General features: G+C 32.8%; 2 protein-coding genes and 2 long non-coding RNA genes across 7 annotated transcripts; 2 read left to right on the top strand and 2 right to left on the bottom strand.

The window, feature by feature from the left end:
- Window positions 1–232: 232 nt before the first annotated feature.
- Window positions 233–2,984, bottom strand: LOC118041277 (cytochrome P450 704C1-like). Its single transcript, XM_035048552.2, has 6 exons — window positions 2,519–2,984; window positions 2,054–2,269; window positions 1,677–1,967; window positions 1,275–1,595; window positions 802–1,002; window positions 233–611 (listed from the first exon to the last, which is right to left on the bottom strand). Exons 1-6 carry the CDS (start codon window positions 2,825–2,827, stop codon window positions 423–425), a joined length of 1,527 nt encoding a protein of 508 aa, XP_034904443.1. The 5' UTR covers window positions 2,828–2,984; the 3' UTR covers window positions 233–422.
- Window positions 2,985–9,253: 6,269 nt separating this feature from the next.
- LOC118041279 (uncharacterized) lies at window positions 9,254–10,664 on the top strand. The gene is made up of 2 exons (XR_004686288.2): window positions 9,254–10,329; window positions 10,424–10,664. It is a non-coding gene; the product is annotated as an uncharacterized lncRNA (long non-coding RNA).
- Window positions 10,665–11,321: 657 nt separating this feature from the next.
- On the top strand, window positions 11,322–14,851 carry LOC140954580 (uncharacterized). Of its 4 annotated transcripts, none has more exons than XR_012167939.1 (4): window positions 11,322–11,890; window positions 12,308–13,117; window positions 13,529–13,926; window positions 14,198–14,557. It is a non-coding gene; the product is annotated as an uncharacterized lncRNA (long non-coding RNA). The 4 variants fall into 4 exon arrangements; XR_012167938.1 differs by adding an exon at window positions 14,732–14,851 and having other exon boundaries at window positions 11,327–13,117; window positions 14,198–14,488; XR_012167941.1 differs by having other exon boundaries at window positions 11,331–12,438; window positions 12,659–13,117.
- On the bottom strand, window positions 13,233–16,902 carry LOC118041276 (cytochrome P450 704C1-like). The gene is made up of 6 exons (XM_035048551.2): window positions 16,516–16,902; window positions 16,001–16,216; window positions 14,634–14,924; window positions 14,232–14,552; window positions 13,798–14,001; window positions 13,233–13,637 (listed from the first exon to the last, which is right to left on the bottom strand). Exons 1-6 carry the CDS (start codon window positions 16,822–16,824, stop codon window positions 13,449–13,451), a joined length of 1,530 nt encoding a protein of 509 aa, XP_034904442.1. The 5' UTR covers window positions 16,825–16,902; the 3' UTR covers window positions 13,233–13,448.
- Window positions 16,903–17,954: the final 1,052 nt, after the last annotated feature.

The raw sequence follows: 17,954 nt of genomic DNA, 5'->3' as shown, positions 1-17,954 counted from the left end.
TTAAATAAGTAATAAATAATGTATAAATATTATTAAATTCAACTTAACCCTAATTCGAGCAATATACATTTGTACTGCATATATTATATATCTCACACACACACACCCAGAGATGCAAGCGCAACATTTATAAATTTATTATTTAATATATGTGTACATGCCTCAAATTTAATTTATATATAATAAACAATATAAATATACATATATATATATAGATATCTAAAAGATGATAGATAGAATATTAATATTAAAGAATAAGTTTTAACATAATAAAAACCCAAACCATTGATAGCGATTACCATCCATGGGCCTTACGCCCATGTTATGATGCAATACCATTACAGATATACAGAGCCAAGTACTGTTTCGGTGGCGGGCAAAAACACGGAGGCATCCATCAATATGAAGATTAATCTACAAAGCTAAGTAGTGTTTCTGTGGAGGGCAAAAACATGGAGGCCTCCATCAACATGAAGATTAATCATCGTCCTGTAATTGACTGGTTTCTTTTCATCAGCGAGTTTAAAAGTGAAACTGGTCACCAAGACAGCCGCGAAGATCTTCATCTGCCTATAAGCAAATTCCTTCCCAAGACATATCCGTGGCCCTGCCTGTTAACCATCAGAAAGCCTGATTTTAGTCATTTGGTCAATGGGATTGGGAGTCCATAAACTTAAGCTGAGCTTGCACAGAAAGTAGATCTTAATGATGACTCGATCTTGATAATTTGCACATCGAAGGAAGAAGAAAATTTATTTGAAAGTTAATCAAGTGAATTAGACAGTCTTTATTTCAACTAACCTGGAAAGCTGTAAACTTGAAAGGGCTTTCTTGCTGAAACACGCCATCCTTGAGCCATCTTTCAGGTTTGTATTCCTCAGCATCATCGCCCCATATGAACTTCATCCTGCCCATTGCATAGGGTTGGTAAGCCACCATATCTCCCTTTCTCACATTAAAGCCATCTGGTAGAGTGTCATCAGAAAAGCAAATCTTCCCATCCTGCAAAGCAAGGAATTTTGAGATACAGAAACAATAAAATTATAGAATTATTTAGGAAGCATTATTAACTCTGTAAGAGCATGTTCAAACATAAGCATACTGTGAGAATTAAGGTGTTTGTTACTCAAGAATCATAGTTTCAGTCGTGAAGAATTCGTAAATAGTCATGAATTTATTTGAACATATTCGAACAGTCAATCAGTTTTCGTACTAAAACTTATTGTTTTGTGTCGTGCGGCCAGGAATTGCAGGTGCATATAATTTCTTCTTACCACAGGCACAGATGGATACAGTCTAAGAGTTTCAGAAATTGCTGCATGGAGATAATTCATCTTTTCTAGAGCTTCTTCATTAATACTGGCTGCAAATTCTGCATAGTCTGTAATCTCTTTCACTTTAGTTGCTTCTCTTACTTCTTGTGCAATCTTATTCTGCACAGCTGGATTCTTGCACAACATGTAGATGAACCATGATAGAGCAGTTGCTGTTGTGTCTTTTCCAGCAATCACAAAATTGAGAATTATATCCCGTAAGTATGTTGGATCATTCTCCGTCACTTGCAGGAACCTTGATAAAATGTCATCTTTCTTTAACTGCATTTTCCAAGTAAGATCAACTAAAATTCATGCCTCTGCAATCTATCAGAAATAATAGTTTCAAGGAGAGATACTCACAGAAGAAACTTCTTTTGAGGTACGCATTAGCTCAATTTTTTTATTGATTAGTTTATACACAAAATCATTAACCACTTTGACGTTTTTCTTCAATGCAGCTTCCGATCCAATATTCAAAAACCTCTTGATTTTCCAGAACACGTCAACATATCGCCAAAGGGTCAACGCACTTGCATCATCAAAAGCACTGGTAAATTTGACACCTTCTTCATTTGATCCACACATGCTGTCTAGCTCAACCCCAAATCCAACTTTGAATATCGAATCTAAGGTTGATTTCATAAACAGGTCCTGCACAACCAGTTAAGCTTAGAAGGTCACGTAATTTGAAAATCAATTCATGATGTTTACTCTGTGACATTGGATGAAAGACTAACCTGTATGTCCATTGACTGGTTAGCTTTTGCAGCATCAGACACTATATTAGCAAGTTTTGCCACATTCTTCCTGAAGATCACACTGCTGAAGTCCCTCAAAACCTTTGTGGAGAACTCATAGCTCGAAACCTTTCTTTGTTGGCGCCATTTGTGACCATCAACAGTGAAAATTCCATCACCTAGCAACCCACTTAAATTGTCGTAATTATGGTCCCCCTGCACAAAGGTTGAGGAAGCTAAATCTTTACCCTTTTAGCCATTGGAATCTAATCCTGATGGAAAAGTGAACAGTCAAAACCATCCCCACTCAAATTCTCATCACCCTACCAAAGTTTTTTGTGAATACTCATACTTGGGTGTTGAATTCAACAACATAATTTTACACAATTCACATCATAAAAACAAGGACCAAACATTTGGTACTGATATTGACGAAATACATCACAGTAAGAAGAAATAAATTACCTTGCCATAATTTTCAAAGTTGGTTTTGAGTATGTACTCAACATTTACAGGGTCAACAGTGTAAATCTCACTTCTGAAAGGGGCGCGCAGCCTGTAAGTCTTGTATTTCCCAGCAAGATTAGTCATGTAATGATGCACCCTGTTGAAGTGGAGAAGTTGGGTAAACACCGTTCCTGCAACTGGATGGTACTTGTATTTTTTCTGCTTTTTGTTCAATTTTCTAATGAAGAGTTGGACTATGAATATAGATAGGATTAGAACTAAAGCTGAGAATTTGAGTGGATTTGAAAGAGCATCAATGGAGGCCATGTTGGAGCTGAACAGTGTCTGAAACAAGGAAGATGATTGCTGATAATTTAATGGATTCGTCCCAGTAGAAGCAGAATGTTAAATAGCCAAAGTCTTACGTTGGGCTGGTTGGAAGGAAAGTAACGGTTAGTTTTCACGACTCTTCTTTGTTTGAGCATGGCCTTACTTCATCTCATTATTTTCAAAATTTAAAGATTAATAAAAATATCTTTCACGTAATTTTTTCTTCCACGTTTTTATTCTTCTCGTCCTCTCTCTCTCTCTCTCTCTCTCTTCCTTCTTTCTTCACATTGCCTAATCACACGAAAATAAAACATCACCCGTCCTTTTCTTTCTTCTGGACCATCACACCCATGTTGTTGAAATTAGAATGAGACCACAAACTCTATTTGAAATTATAATCCATAATTTATTAATTCTACTGCTTCTTTGATCCCATCTTCTTTATTTTTATATCGGTTTTGTTATAGTTTTTTAGCTTGATGAGACTTAAGTTTGGGAATCAATAATGATAGAGATTAAGTTGTTTTGAAGATTGTGTTAGAATTGGTTTAGTATGATCTAGGTTTTCCAGGAATCTAAGCTTCTTAATTTAAATTGTGTTATAGGTAATTGGAGATTTGATATTATATTGTTTATTTTTTAAGGTATTACATCAATTATAGTTTTGTAGCTTCCAAAAGAGAAGAGAAACAGTATCAGAATTAGAATCTAGTTTTGGTCTACTTGTGTTGGAGCTCATGCATGTAGATATCTGAACAAATTTTACTTACAGCATAGTTTGAGATTTGATGGTAATACTTGTGTTTTAAAATGTTTATTACTTATTTTTTATCTAGTCTTATCAAAATATAAAAAACACCTCCAATCTTTCTCCTTTTTCCTGAGGATTTTTTTCAGCCTTATTAATTGATGTTGCATGTGGATAACGAACAAAAAAGGAGTTCATTCCTGTGTTTCAAAAGCTTTTCTTATGGCTAACGACACCCCAACACAATAGTGACTATTGACTATTTCGGCTATGTCCAAGGCTATGCCAATGACATGCCAACAACTAAGCAAGCATTAGGCCTGTAGCTATGTCAATGGCTACATCCACGACAACACCGCACCCACAAACACTTTTTATGGCAGCTTATACATACAAATGGTAACATTACCCACTTTAAGTATTTTCACTCTCTCTTGCTAGGTCAAGTTTTTAAACCGTATATGTTTATCAAATGTTCAGGGGTTTTGATAATACATGAAAAAACTATATAATAATATTAATTTTTAAACCAAGTTCAATCAGGTCTATATAATATTTTATACAATATATACATCTTTATAAATATCTTATAACTTAGATATTTAATAAATATTTATATAAAATATATTAAAACTTAGATATTTATCTTAAAAATATCTATATAAACAAATCTTTCTAAATTTAAAGTCTTTAAACAACGTACACAAAACTTAACACAAGTCTAGTAAAACATGAATCCAATACAAGATTTAAACAATACTTAATAAATATTTAAACATAGAGAATATAACTCACTCTCTCGTCAACTATACAAATATTATACTGATTTAAATATCAAAAACTTTTTCTTACATATGTTTACAGGTCTACCAAGTTTTTTAGATTCAATTTTATATTCCTCCCAACAATTTTTTCCAGCCTCATCAATAACCATCTTTGTTTTGGAAAGGAACTTGAGAGAAATAATAGCAAGAGGAGGAAGATATATAAGTTATAAGGCTAATATATATGGGTATCAAACAATTATAATAATAAATTTAATTTTTCCGTTGATTGAATTTGCATGTTACTGATTTAATATTTAAATTACTTTCAACTGTTTAATATAAATTGTAATATTTAAAAAGACAAGATAAAATATGACCACACTTAAATGTAAAAAAAATTAAGATATTTTTTTTCCTGATGAGATCTCCATTTCGCGTTAAGGTTTAAAATCATAGATGTTTAACGGCGTTTCAACGCTGTTAACAGGAGGGTGCTGATACGACATGACATGTGTCTAGATTACGGGGAAAAGCTGGTTAAATAAAATGGAGTTTTCTTAACTTTCGATGTATTTAAGAAAATGGAAAAGTAATTAGACATGAAGACCCCATATTACCCTTCCCATACATATTACTCTTCGCCGTCCCACTTCTTCTCTCCTCGTTGATTTTCTCTTGCTCACCTTCTCCATTCATCGTCAGCCATAACAGCAGCAACGATCACCACACGTCGGAAAAGGCCACAAACTATGAACTGCGTAATCTTGGTTTGCAAGACTGTAAGTCTGTAACTTAAGGATTGTGATATGGAAAGGATGGAAGAAGAGGATTTACGATGATAATATTAGGGGTTGATGGTGATGAGGCTGTGGGTTCCACTGATGGCGATGGTGTGCAATATCTTAATATCGGCGTGCCGGTCAGGTGAATGTTCACTTGCTTTATCATGTTCAAAACTCCTGTGCTGAAAATGTTACAAGGCCGCCTAGCTGGAATCTTGTCCATAATCAGCGAACTTTTCTTTCTCAATTATGCTTCTGAGCACTTTATCGGAGGAAAAAAACAAGAAATATAAGTGCAAGGTAAGATGTCATCGTGATTGATGCCCATTGATTTTGAAGTAACAATATATTATATATATATGGTGGCATAGGGTTGAATTATTGATGGATAGAGGGGGGCAAAGGTTTTGTATTATTAGCCCTTATTTTCTCTTACTGACGGATAAGAGCAGAAATGTAAACGATTCAAACTCGTTGCTGGCACTGAATGCGTCGTTGTTGATGAAACTATCATATATATATATATATATATATAAAATGTAGTTGAAGCTGTAGAGATGAGGGAAAGATGTGTCCTTGATAAACTCTTTTGACCGCAGATTGAGTTAGTGATTTAATTGGGAAAATGTAGTTCTCGATAACTCTGATTCCTGTTATTCAAATATGAAAACTAAAAATGACAGTTGCTTGAGTTTTTGAGAAACCATAAATCTAGGTTTTATGATATACGGTGGAGAAGAAAAAACGATGAAGACTTAATTTTTTAATTATTTTTATTTTGAATTTGAAAAGAAAAAAAAAACCTAAAGGTTAAAAAAATTAGGATTGAAAATGAAGATGTAGAAAAAATGGTAGGAGGAAGGAGACGATGCATAAATTATAAGGGGACTTTGAACATCAAATCAATTATAATCACAATCATATAATATTTTATAGTTTCTTGGAGTTCCTGCTTTCCTAAATCAACATGTAAGAACTTAATTTTCAAAATTGACGCCTGCTAAAGCTACTAGTACAACAATAATATAAAAAACATAAGAATTTTATTGGAAAAAAAATTGTAAATATAAACTTTAAATTTATAGTTTTATTCTCTAAAATTTATTTAATTATATAGTGGTTATCTCTTAAGAAGTTTACAATACCTTTGAATAAATAGGAAAACTTATCTCTATTAGAAAACGATTTAAAATCTAAAAAAAATAAGGAAATTAAAATGGATTCAAAATAAAAATAATAAATCCAAAATATCTTAAAAAATAACAAAATAGATCCTAATAATAATTTTCAGGGTCTAATTTCGAGAGGTGCAATTATTCAATAAGTATTAAAATGGCTTCTTATAGGAAAATTGTCTATTTTAAAAAAGTTTTTCGATAAATAGTCGAATCTTCTATTATCTTAATTTTAAGGTGACAAGTAATCTAATACAGTTAAATCCCCTCTTAAACCTAAATTTATCTCATTATTTCATAAAAATATTTATTATGCTATTTATCTTTATGTAAGATTATCACTTAATATTAAAAAAATTTAATTTTTACAAGAACACTGCATCAATAAAAAAAATATATGCCATGTGGTCTCTAACCCAACCTCTCTCTCTTTTTTTTTTTGTTAGAAAAGTTGTTGATAAAAAAAAAGTAAAAATGAAAAAGAAAAAAAAAAAACATAATACTTTCTTTCTTAGTTTCTCCCTTTTTCATATATAAATTATAAACCCTACTCCTTAACTTCTCTTGTAATTGAGCACACCAAATGAAGTTTAAGAATTCATACTTAAAGAAGCACTTAGATTATAATTCGATGAAAGCGAATAAATGTTCAAGATGCCAAAATGAAATTATTCTGGGGATTAATTTTGTAATCGGAGCTTGTTTAAGCCAAGAGCTACACGGGCAACATTTGAAGGCCTCATTTAATTAAAAAACCTAAAAAATAAGTAATATATATTTATCAATTATATTTTATAGAATAAAAATTAATTATCTTCACTTCATTAAAAACCTCAAATACAAAATAAAGATTACCAAGGCTTCACTTATTAGATAAACATAAAAATAATAAAGAAAACATTTTAAAGATCTCATTTATAATTTTATCTAAAATTAATCTCATTTATCTTAAACTAGTTCTAATTGAAATTGAGATATGTTAATGTTTTTTTCTTCACCTTTTTTACTCTAATTAGATAAAAATCTTGTTTTTTATTCATGTGTTACTGGATCAGAGTCAATATCTTCTTCAGAACATCATGGAAACTATGGTACGTGAAAAGGTAATGTGATTTCAATTGACAATTGTTGGCATAAGGTAAAGTTTGAATCAAATACTATTAGATCGTTACGCCTATTGCCATGCATATCCAAGTACCTGTGTGTGATGGTCAGAGGAATATTCACTTTGCTTTATCATGTTAAAAACTCATGTGTTACAACAAATGTTAAATCAGTTAGCACAAAGTAGGTGTAATTAAAGTTGTCAATTCTGTTTTAATAAGTATTTTATTTTTTTAATTAGAATAAAATATTTTAATTTTAAAGTATTTTAGCGTGCCGTTTTAAAATTATATTTGTTGAATATATATATATATATATATATATATATATATATATATATATATATATATTCAACAAATATAATTCAAATTTAAGATAAATTAATTATAAATTATACAATACAAATATAATGTTAAACAAATATAATTTTAATTTTTAAAATATTTATAAATAGTCAAGATTAAATAGATCTTTAACTTAAAGTAATTCAACTTGAACAAAATATCAATATATTATGAAATTAAAATGTTTTAATACAAATATTTTAAATATAAAACTAGATCAATGTTATCAAAGCTAATGGGATCTAAATCATCCATTGTTTTGCTCAATTAATTCCTACAAAGTATAAACTTGAAAAAAAAAAACATGAATATAAATTATATATATTAGTGATAAATCTAATTTTAAAAAATTAATATCATTGTTAATGAAAATAGTAATAATAACTTTTAATATTATTATTAATATCATTGTTATATGAAAATAATAAAAAAAAAAGCTTTTTTATATTTGGGTGGTTTAATTAATTAAATTGAATCATATTTAATTTGATTCAATAATTTTTTAAAATCGAAATAGATATGTGGAATGAAACCGGAACATTTCTGGAATTTAGATGAAAAATTCCGGAACAACCGAGATTTACAATGCAGATAAAAATTGTTTCATTTTTTTTTGTTTTTTAAATTGGTATAGAATATTTCGGCATTTCGAATGAAAACGAAAAAAATTGACCTTAGCTGTAATTGATGTTGTCGAAAATCAACAAGCTTTTCTGCTGGTTGATTTAATCTTCTCCTACAATTAGTTTCAGACAAAGCTGCTGCTGCTTCTTCTTCTTCTTCATTTTTGTAATGGAAAGGAAGAAACTCCACTACTTCACCTCGTTGAACTACAAAATTAGGATAACGAATTCGAGTTGAAATCCTTGCATGTTGATGATTGGCAACCGCACGGTGGCATCTTATCAGAATGGTGGGCTCATCTTATCCCTTGAAGCAAGAAAGATAGGAGCAAGGTAAGATGCCGTGGTGATCTCTAGCTGTCAACAAGCAATTTGTCTCAGCAGAATCCAGAAAAAAACATAACCAGCCGCCCCCACAACTTTTGCTCTTGGGTGGGTGAAAGCGTCTTCAGGACCCCATCTTGCAAGCCAAAGCCCGATAGCGACTGAAGAAACAGAAAAGTCTGAAGGAATTCACATGATCTTGCATCACAGAAAGATATTTTCTTAAATTTATTTCTTTTAGATCGTTAATAATGACTTCATCACTGTTCTCCAATTACTTTAGATGACAAGCAATCCTTTCCGGGACTTGAAATCCCTAAAAGTTATTGGAGATTTTCTTAAGAGGAGCACAAGTGGAAAACTAAAACTTGTTTTTTTGTATCGATATTGCCTTCAGTACTATCATTCTACAATTACTTTACCTGATCAAGCAATACATTCCCGGGACTTGAAATCCCTAAAAAATTTTGGAGATTTTTCTTAAAAGTAGCACAATAATTCAGTACCATTCATAACATATATTAAGCTTTCAATAATTCATGAATATTTCAACTGGAATATTTCAATAATTTGAAATCTTTAATAACAAGTCTTCCTTTATATTTTTTTTTAATGATTCTATTAGCTTTCATTTTTTCAAAATGATTCTTATCTTCAAGGCATATTTTCTAAGTTAAAAAATCAGGAAGAAATGTTTTTATCATTTTCACCTTCATAATACTTCTTAACTCAATTTCATCGTTCTTTATATATAGATCTTTTATCTATAGTATGATGAAGGCTACATGAGCTATTTTCTTTCATTTTTTTAAGCAAAGGGATTTCTTATGTAGTTTTATAAGAAAAAATATCTTCAAAGATTATAACATTCGATTGACCCCACTTTTATATTAGAATGAAAATCATTGGTATTTAATTTACGTATAAAAACCAATATAATAAATGCACATTACACTCCAAATTTAGAAGAGGAAAGTTCAGCTTGGTAGTTATAGAGCCTGTTGACGTAGAGGAGCTGGTTGAAGAGTGTGGCTTTTAATGGTGTAAAGTTGGGATTCTTGATAGATTTGCCAGTACAGATTTTAATAAGTGCTCAAAACAAGAAGGTAGAGGACATAAAAAGAGTTGTGGTTGCTGTGAAGGTGAAGATAGCGGGGTGCATGTCCATTTCTTGGAATGAGTGGTTGTCGAGGATAGCTATAAAGCTTAGTCTAGAAACATTATTGCGCTGTAACTTCTGTGCGAGAAAGCGAGGAAAGTGACGTGAGCCAAACAGAGAGAATCACTCCTTGTCTTTTGCATGAGAAATATCTGAATATTGGTGATTCAGATTAAAGTTAATTGGTCCTAAATCACTAGTGCTAATTTAAAGCTTGATAGCAATAATCGAGTAAATTTAAACTGCTTGATACAGGTAGAACACACTCTAGGAAAGGAAAATAGGACAAATGAAAATTGGATTTGAGTTTGTACTCAACATTAATTTACATGGTCAGCAGTGTAAAACTCACTTCTGAAAGGGGTTAGCAGCCTGTGAGTCTTGCATTTCCCAGCAAGATCAGTCATGTAATGATGCAACCCGTTGAAGTTGAGAAGGTGGTTGAACACCGTGCCACCAACTGGATGATACTGGTATTTTTCTGCTTTTTGCTCAATTTTCTAGTGAGTAGTTGGGCTATGAGTACAGATAGGATTGGAACTAAAGCTGAGAATTTGAATGGATCAGAGAAAAAATCAACGGAGGCCATGTTGGAGTTGAGCAGTACGTGAAACAAGGAAGATGGTTGGTATTTTAATGGATTCGGCCCAGTAGAAGTAGTATAATCACATAGACAACGCTGTGTGGAGGTTGGAAGGAAAGTGACAGGGTTTATTAAGTAACTCTAACAAGTTTATCCTTATGTTAGGGTTTACTTTGTGATGTTATATTTTACCTGAATTCAGTAAATTGGGTATAAATTATATTATTTAGATATTATTATACCAATTGAATTTATAAATTACACCAAATACGTATAAATTTAATGAATTAGGTATTTAGTGATTATGTATTTTTAGTGCTATATTTGAGGATAGTGATACTAACAACAATACTATCACTTATATTTGAGGAACTAATATTGTTTTTAGTGCTATGTATATTAAATATTTCACTAGATGAACTCATTTATGGAGGCATTGAGTGAAATTATAATTAAACTAAAGTTGATGTTACTTTGAGGATATTAAAGCTGGGTAACGTCCAATTCGTTATATTAATATGCCCATCTTTTTTATGTTGTTATTTTGAAGTCTATGATTGGTTGGCCACCGAATATCGATTGAAATATGTAGAGCTTTACTTGAATAGTTAAACCATAACTTACGTATAATTACAATGCATGTACTGTGCACCAGAATTCCGATGGTGATTGCATGGGATATCATAACAATTTCAATTCACAAAAAAAATCAGTAAAAATATCTTGATTGTGCTTTCCTTTATTATACTTCTCAAAGTTTGCTTTCCTATATTTCTCGGAATGAATGATTGTTGAGATAAGGCAAACATGTGTAGGGGAATAGCTTTAAAGCTTAGCCTGGAAACATCCCATGCGCTGTAACTTTTGAATATGGAAGCAAGGAAAATGACATGAACGAAAGAGAAAGGAGCACTCCTTATCTTTTGCACAAGTAATATCTGGACAGTGATGATTCAAATTAAAGTCACTAATGCTAAATTACAGCTTGATAACGATGAAATCACAGTTGTTTATAATTGATATGTGTATCGATGTATACAGTACAAGCAAGATTCACCAGGCCATAATTATTGCTTGACATATTTTATCTTCATGACTTGGTCCTTCCAATTGCACGAAGATGCAGACTTCCATCAATGTGAAGTGTGAGCATTGTCCTGTAAGTTATTTTTCTTGTGTCATCAGCTAATTTGAAGCGGAAGAACCGAAGAAGGGCTATGGATAGTATCTTCATCTGCCGGTACGCGAAGTCTTTGCCCAGACATATCCGAGGACCTGCCTGCAAGGGGACAGCCAACAACTTTGGAAACTGTTTCACACGTTATGTCTGCAAGAAACGAAGAGAAGATACTAACATGAAATGCTATGAACTTGAATGGTGATGCAGGTTGGAAAATCCCATTGTTGAGCCATCTTTCTGGCCGGAAATCCCCAGCATCGTCTCCCCAGATGTAAGGCATCCTACCCTTCGCATATGCCAAATAGTATAGTCCGTCACCCTTTTTCATTCTAAAGCCATCAGGAAGAATGTCATCCACTTCTGCACACCTCCCGTTCTTGTGAATTCTTGACAACTTGGGAGTAAAGTTTGATTTCTTTCAACATGCATGTCTGTGTTATTAGCTACGTAAAGTTTAGCATTGAATTAGATTGGTCGAAAATTGTTCGCGGAGAACTCTTGTGGTGAAAGTTCATGCTCACTTGAAACTTGACTTGAAGTTTTTGTCATTATGACTGTTTTACATTGCTAAAACTGCTTTAGAATTGGGTACTTATACCACCATGAAACAAGTAGAAAGTTGGCTAAAACAGAATAGAGTAGAGGGAAATCATCCATGTAACTGATCACAACTGTGTTTGGGAATTAGGCTTTGCTGAGTAGAGTGCTTTCGCTGACTCACTCACGAGGAAGGAGCTAGAAACGGAGTTTGCTAGTTCTGCATCTAACTCGTGATGTGTGGCCCTCAGACTCTCTCTGGGATGTATTAAGTATGAGCAAGTACGTGCCATATATGGGTCTCATCTTGTTATCTCATTTTTACAGGGAAAACCTTTTGCTCAGGAAGCTAATGTGATTTTTGTAATGGTAGTGCTGTGACTAACCTAATTTTTGCAATGAAAGCTACTTCACGACAGCTATTTATGTCTGCATTTTATTTTTAGAAATGTCAACTGTTTGTTTCGAGTGCAATACTCGGACCTGATGTGTTTGTGGTCAGGTGGTCGGCACAGAGTTTCTAAGAATTTTGGATCATCGGTAGGATTTTTGTTAGGGGGGCATGTACTTATAACTGCCGCGGGCAGAATGATAAGGCTACGGGTTAATGCATTAAACTTGCCAAGGATTTTAGTGGAGGATATCACTCTATTATGGCCCCTGTAGGTTTTTGCTCTAGTTTGAAGTGGATGCTACAAGGATTCATGTAGTGCACTTGGTGTACTTGAAATTCTGTTCAATTTCATTTCCAATTTGGCTGCATGTGAATTCAAATTTTAGTATCTAAACCCCATTAACAGGCTTGTTCAAGCATATGGTTGTTGAACATCTACATGATCACATTTTAATACGTGGAAGAAAAACAAAGAAATCCGAGGAGAGTCGGGACTTTCCTGGACGTGAGCAGATACAGTTTGGAGATGTGGTCCAAGCTCCCCCAAAGCTTACTGCCCCTTCTAAGGTATAGCTTCAATGTCACTTAATATTTATATATGAATTAATGGATATTCTGTTGTTCAAACAAGTTCAGAGATCTCTGCAGTTACTTAAGAACGTGCATGATGCGTCTTGTCGTCTTATGGGGGTCAATAAACGATGGAATTATCGTGCCTAATAGTAATAGATTTGTATCCAAGTCCACCTCTAAATCAAACCGAGGGGTCTTGAATGCCAGTTCCTTGAACAAACATGGATTTATTTTCCCCACAGATCCATATAAATCCTCTGATTTTTCAAGTCTTTGCTTAACCAGGAAATGTTTATTGATGTAATACCATTATAGATATACTGAGCTAAGCACCGTCTCTGTGGAGGGCACAGACATGGAGGCCTCCATCAACATGAAGATTAATCATTGTCCTGTAATTGACAGGTTTCCTTTCATCAGCGAGTTTAAAAATGAAACTGCCCAACAAGACAGCCGCGAAGATCTTCATCTGCCTATAAGCAAATTCCTTCCCAAGACATATCCGTGGCCCTGCCTGTTAACCAGCAGAAAGGCAGATTTCAGTCATTTGGTCTACGAGATTGGGAGTCCGTAAAGTCCAGAAAATAGATCTTAATGATTTGCACAGCAAAGGCAGCAGATAATTTATTTGAATGTTAATCAAGTGAATTAGACAGATCTTTATTTCCACTAACCTGGAAAGCTGTGAACTTGAAAGGGCTTTCTTGCTGAAACACGCCATCCTCATTGAGCCATCTTTCAGGCTTGTATTCCTCAGCATCATCGCCCCATATGAACTTCATCCTGCCCATTGCATAGGGTTGGTAAGCCACCATATCTCCCTTTCTCACATTAAAGCCATCTGGTAGAGTGTCATCAGAAAAGCAAACCTTCGCATCCTGCAAAGCAAAGAATTTTGAGATACAGAAACAAAAAAATTATACAATTATCCAGGAAGCATTATTAACTCTATACAAGCATGTTGAAACATCAAGTATACTGCGAGAATTAAAGGCATTTATTGCTCAAGAATCGTTGTTTCAGTCTTGAAGAATTCATAAATAGTCACAAATTTATTTGTGTTGTTTCTTGCAGCCAGGAATTGCAAGTGCACATAATTTCTTCTTACCACAGGCACAGATGGATACAGTCTAAGAGTTTCAGTAATTGCTGCATGAAGATAGTTCATCTTTTCTAGAGCTTCTTCATTAATACTGGCTGCAAATTCTGCAAAGTCTGTAATCTCGTTCACTTTAGTTGCTTCTTTTACTTCTTGTGCAATCTTATTCTGCACAGCTGGATGCTTGCACAACATGTAGATTAACCATGATAGAGCAGCTGCTGTTGTGTCTTTTCCAGCAATCACAAAATTGAGAATTATGTCCCGTAAGTATGTTGGATCATTCTCGGTCACTTGCAGGAACCTTGATAAAATGTCATCTTTCTTTAACTGCATTTTCCATGTAAGATCAACTAAAATTCATGCCTCTGCAATCTATCAGAAATAATAGTTTCAAGGAGAGATACTCACAGAAGAAACTTCTTCTGAGTTACGAATTAGCTCAATTTTTTTATTTATTAGTTTATACACAAAATCATTAACCACTTTGACGTTTTTCTTCAACGCAGCTTCCGATCCAATATTCAAAAACCTCTTGATTTTCCAGAACACGTCAACATATCGCCAAAGGGTCAATGCACTTGCATCATCAAAAGCACTGGTAAATTTGACACCTTCTTCATTTGATCCACACATGCTGTCTAGCTCAACCCCAAATGCAACTTTGAATATCGAATCTAAGGTTGATTTCATAAACAGATCCTGCACAACTAGTTAAGCTTAGAAGCATGGACGGATCCAGAATGTGGGCAATTTGGGCACCTGCCCACGCTGCCAAAAAATAATTCAAATGAAATATATATATATCATGCTAAAACCGGTAATGGTTTTGATGGATAGAATAATTAAAAAAAAAAATTGAATGGATGTGTTTTTATGATAAGAAAATAATTTCAAGGAATTAAAACGGAAATGAAAAATAAAAGTTAAGAAAAAATGTAAAAAAGTGTTGATGTAAGCCTCGGTTAAAAATCAATAACATTACCATGAAACTATAGTAAGTATGTAAATGAAACAAATAATGAAAAAAAAAATAAATATGTTTTGAAATAAGAAAATGGCTCTGAGAACTTATTAAAACAATTGTTATGGTTCTAGCAATAATTGAGGAAAAATTGGATTTTGATGTAAAATCATTTACTGATTAATTTTATAATATCGAGCATAACTTTCAATCCGTTTGTTAGATTGGGCTAAAAGTTTATGAGGAGCCTCTTGAAACATTGCTCTATCTTGGGTTAAAATTTTAGGTTAATATAAATTTTAAAAGGCCATGCAAGAATATCAACAATCGGATCAAAAATAACATGCAGACTCATTAATGGTATGTTCATAAATAAGCTGAAAAAATTGGAAATTCAGCTTCTTCTTCCCCTTGAAGCTGCTAGCCAATGCTGAAAAACATTAGAAGAGAAAAAAAAATGATAGCTTCTTCACTAAAACCCTAAAGAGAAACCATGATTTAAGACAAGATAGATAAGATAGTGAGTTTTGAATACACCTAACTCAGGAATTAAAAAGAAAATCAAGTGAGAAAAAAAGAGCAAAGAGAAAACTCACGACATTAAAAGAAAAAAACAACAGAAAACTTCGACTGGTTAACATTTGAAGTTCATATCATTATTGAAAAAAATATTATAAATTTGATTGTACAAGTTTATGCAAAATTTTGAATACCCCTGGTAAAATTGCATCTTGGATCCGTCCTGCTTAGGAGGTCACGTCATTTGAAAATCAATTCACGATGTTTACTCTGTGACATTGGATGAAAGACTAACCTGTATGTCCATTGACTGGTTAGCTTTGGCAGCTTCAGACACTATATTAGCAAGTTTTGCCACATTCTTCCTGAAGACCACACTGCTAAAGTCCCTCAAAACCTTTGTGGAGAACTCATAGCTCGAAACCTTTCTTTGCTGGCGCCATTTGTCACCGTCAACAGTGAAAATTCCATCACCCAGTAACCCACTTAGATTGTTGTAATTAAGGTCCCCCTGCACAAAGTTTGAGCAAGCTAAACCATTACCCTTTCAGCCATTGGAATCTAATCCCCATGGAAAAGTGAACAGTCAACCAACCCCTCAAATTCTCAAATTCTAACCCCTAATTTTGGATTCTCCAAATTTTTCTTGTATCGTCGAGTATCGACAGCACTAGCAGGGTTTTTGAGAATATTCAAAACTGGGTGTTGAATTCATCAGGCTAATCTTACACAATCCACGTCATAAGAACAGGGACCCAGCATTTGGTACTGATATTGACGAAATAGATCACAGTAAGATGAAATAGATACCTTGCCATAATTTTCGAAGTTGGTTTTGAGTATGTACTCAACATTTACAGGATCAGCAGTGTAAACCTCACTTCTGAAGGGGGCGATCAGCCTGTAAGTCTTGTATTTCCCAGCAAGATCAGTCATGTAATCATGCAACCTGTTGAAGTGGAGAAGTTGGTTAAACACCGTGCCGCCAACTGGATGGTACTTGTGTTTTTCCTGCTTTTTGTTCAACTTTCTAATGGAGAGTTGGACTATGAATATAGATAGGATCAGAACTAAAGCTGAGAGGGTGAATGGATTAGAGAGAGAGTCAATGGAGGCCATGTTGAAGCTAACACCATGTGAAACAAGGAAGGTGGGTTGTTCATATTTAAATAAATTCGACGACCCAGTAGGAGTAACGGAAGGAAAGTGATTGGGTTAATTTGGAAAATTAATGTTATTCCTAATTAACAATATTTATATGATAATAAAAAATATAAAAATGAAAAGAAAAGAAATCGCATCCAATATATCTTCCTCGTAAAAAAATATAAATATTTTTTTAAAAAAAATTCAATTCATCCTTTTTTATTTCATAAAAAACAAAACTTGAAGAACCCCTGCTACCCCTCCATTGTATCTTCCTCCGTGTCACGCCTATTGCCTATCCTAATACTGGTGGTCCAATATTAGACGGTGCGTGTCTAAATTGAATTAATCGTCGTCCCCTGATTGGTAGCTTCAGCGTGTTCTTTGCGATGGAAAGGAAGAGACCCTTGTACACGAAAATAGTGGTATATGACTGGCAAGAGGATAATATTTATAATTAAAATTAGTTTTTAAAATATTTTTTATTTAAAAGTATATTAAAATAATATTTTTTTATTTTTTAAATTTATTTTTAACATCAAAACAATCCAAAAACACATAAAAAATTAATTTGAAAAAAAAATCATTTTTTAAAGCGCAACAATACCGCAAAAACAAAAAACATCTAAGTACCTGTTTGGGAATGTGATAAAAAAAAACTTTTCAAAATGCTTTTTGTTTGAAAATATATTAAAATAATATTTTTTATTTTAAAATTTTATTTTTGAATACCAGCAAATCAAAACAATTTAAAAACATACAAAAAAAAATATTTAAAGCTAAAAAAATAAAATATTTTTAAAAGCTTGGTTAAGCTGTAATGTCAAACACCACTTATGAACCAATTTAAATTTAAGTGGTGTTTGGCATTATGGTGTAACCATATTTTTTATAAAATTTTAATTTTTAAATTTTTAAATTATTTTTTATGTTTTTAAATATTTTAATGTATTAATATAAAAAAAATAAATTAAAAAAATTATTTTAATATTTTAAAATAAAAAAAACACTTAAAAATAGTTTTATTATCTTTATAAGTAGTACAAGTAGTTGGTTGGTAACCGTTTCGAATTTAAATCTTTACATTGACATCTTATCATATT

Source organism: Populus alba, chromosome 14, assembly GCF_005239225.2.
Source record: "Populus alba chromosome 14, ASM523922v2, whole genome shotgun sequence".
In the NCBI taxonomy this organism is placed as follows: Eukaryota; Viridiplantae; Streptophyta; class Magnoliopsida; order Malpighiales; family Salicaceae; genus Populus; species Populus alba.
Note: the sequence above shows the minus strand (reverse complement) of the source record. Positions and strands in the feature narration are given on the sequence as shown.

Coding starts and splice junctions, on each gene's coding strand:
- LOC118041276 (XM_035048551.2), bottom strand. CDS start 16,824: ATGGCCTCCATTGACTCTCTCTCTAATCCATTCACCCTCTCAGCTTTA. Junction 14,002..14,231: donor TGTATCCATCTGTGCCTGTG/GTAAGAAGAAAT, acceptor TTTGCTTTGCAG/GATGCGAAGGTTTGCTTTTC. Junction 13,638..13,797: donor TCAAGTTCACAGCTTTCCAG/GTTAGTGGAAAT, acceptor GCTGGTTAACAG/GCAGGGCCACGGATATGTCT.
- LOC118041277 (XM_035048552.2), bottom strand. CDS start 2,827: ATGGCCTCCATTGATGCTCTTTCAAATCCACTCAAATTCTCAGCTTTA. Junction 1,596..1,676: donor CCTCAAAAGAAGTTTCTTCT/GTGAGTATCTCT, acceptor TGGAAAATGCAG/TTAAAGAAAGATGACATTTT. Junction 612..801: donor TCAAGTTTACAGCTTTCCAG/GTTAGTTGAAAT, acceptor GATGGTTAACAG/GCAGGGCCACGGATATGTCT.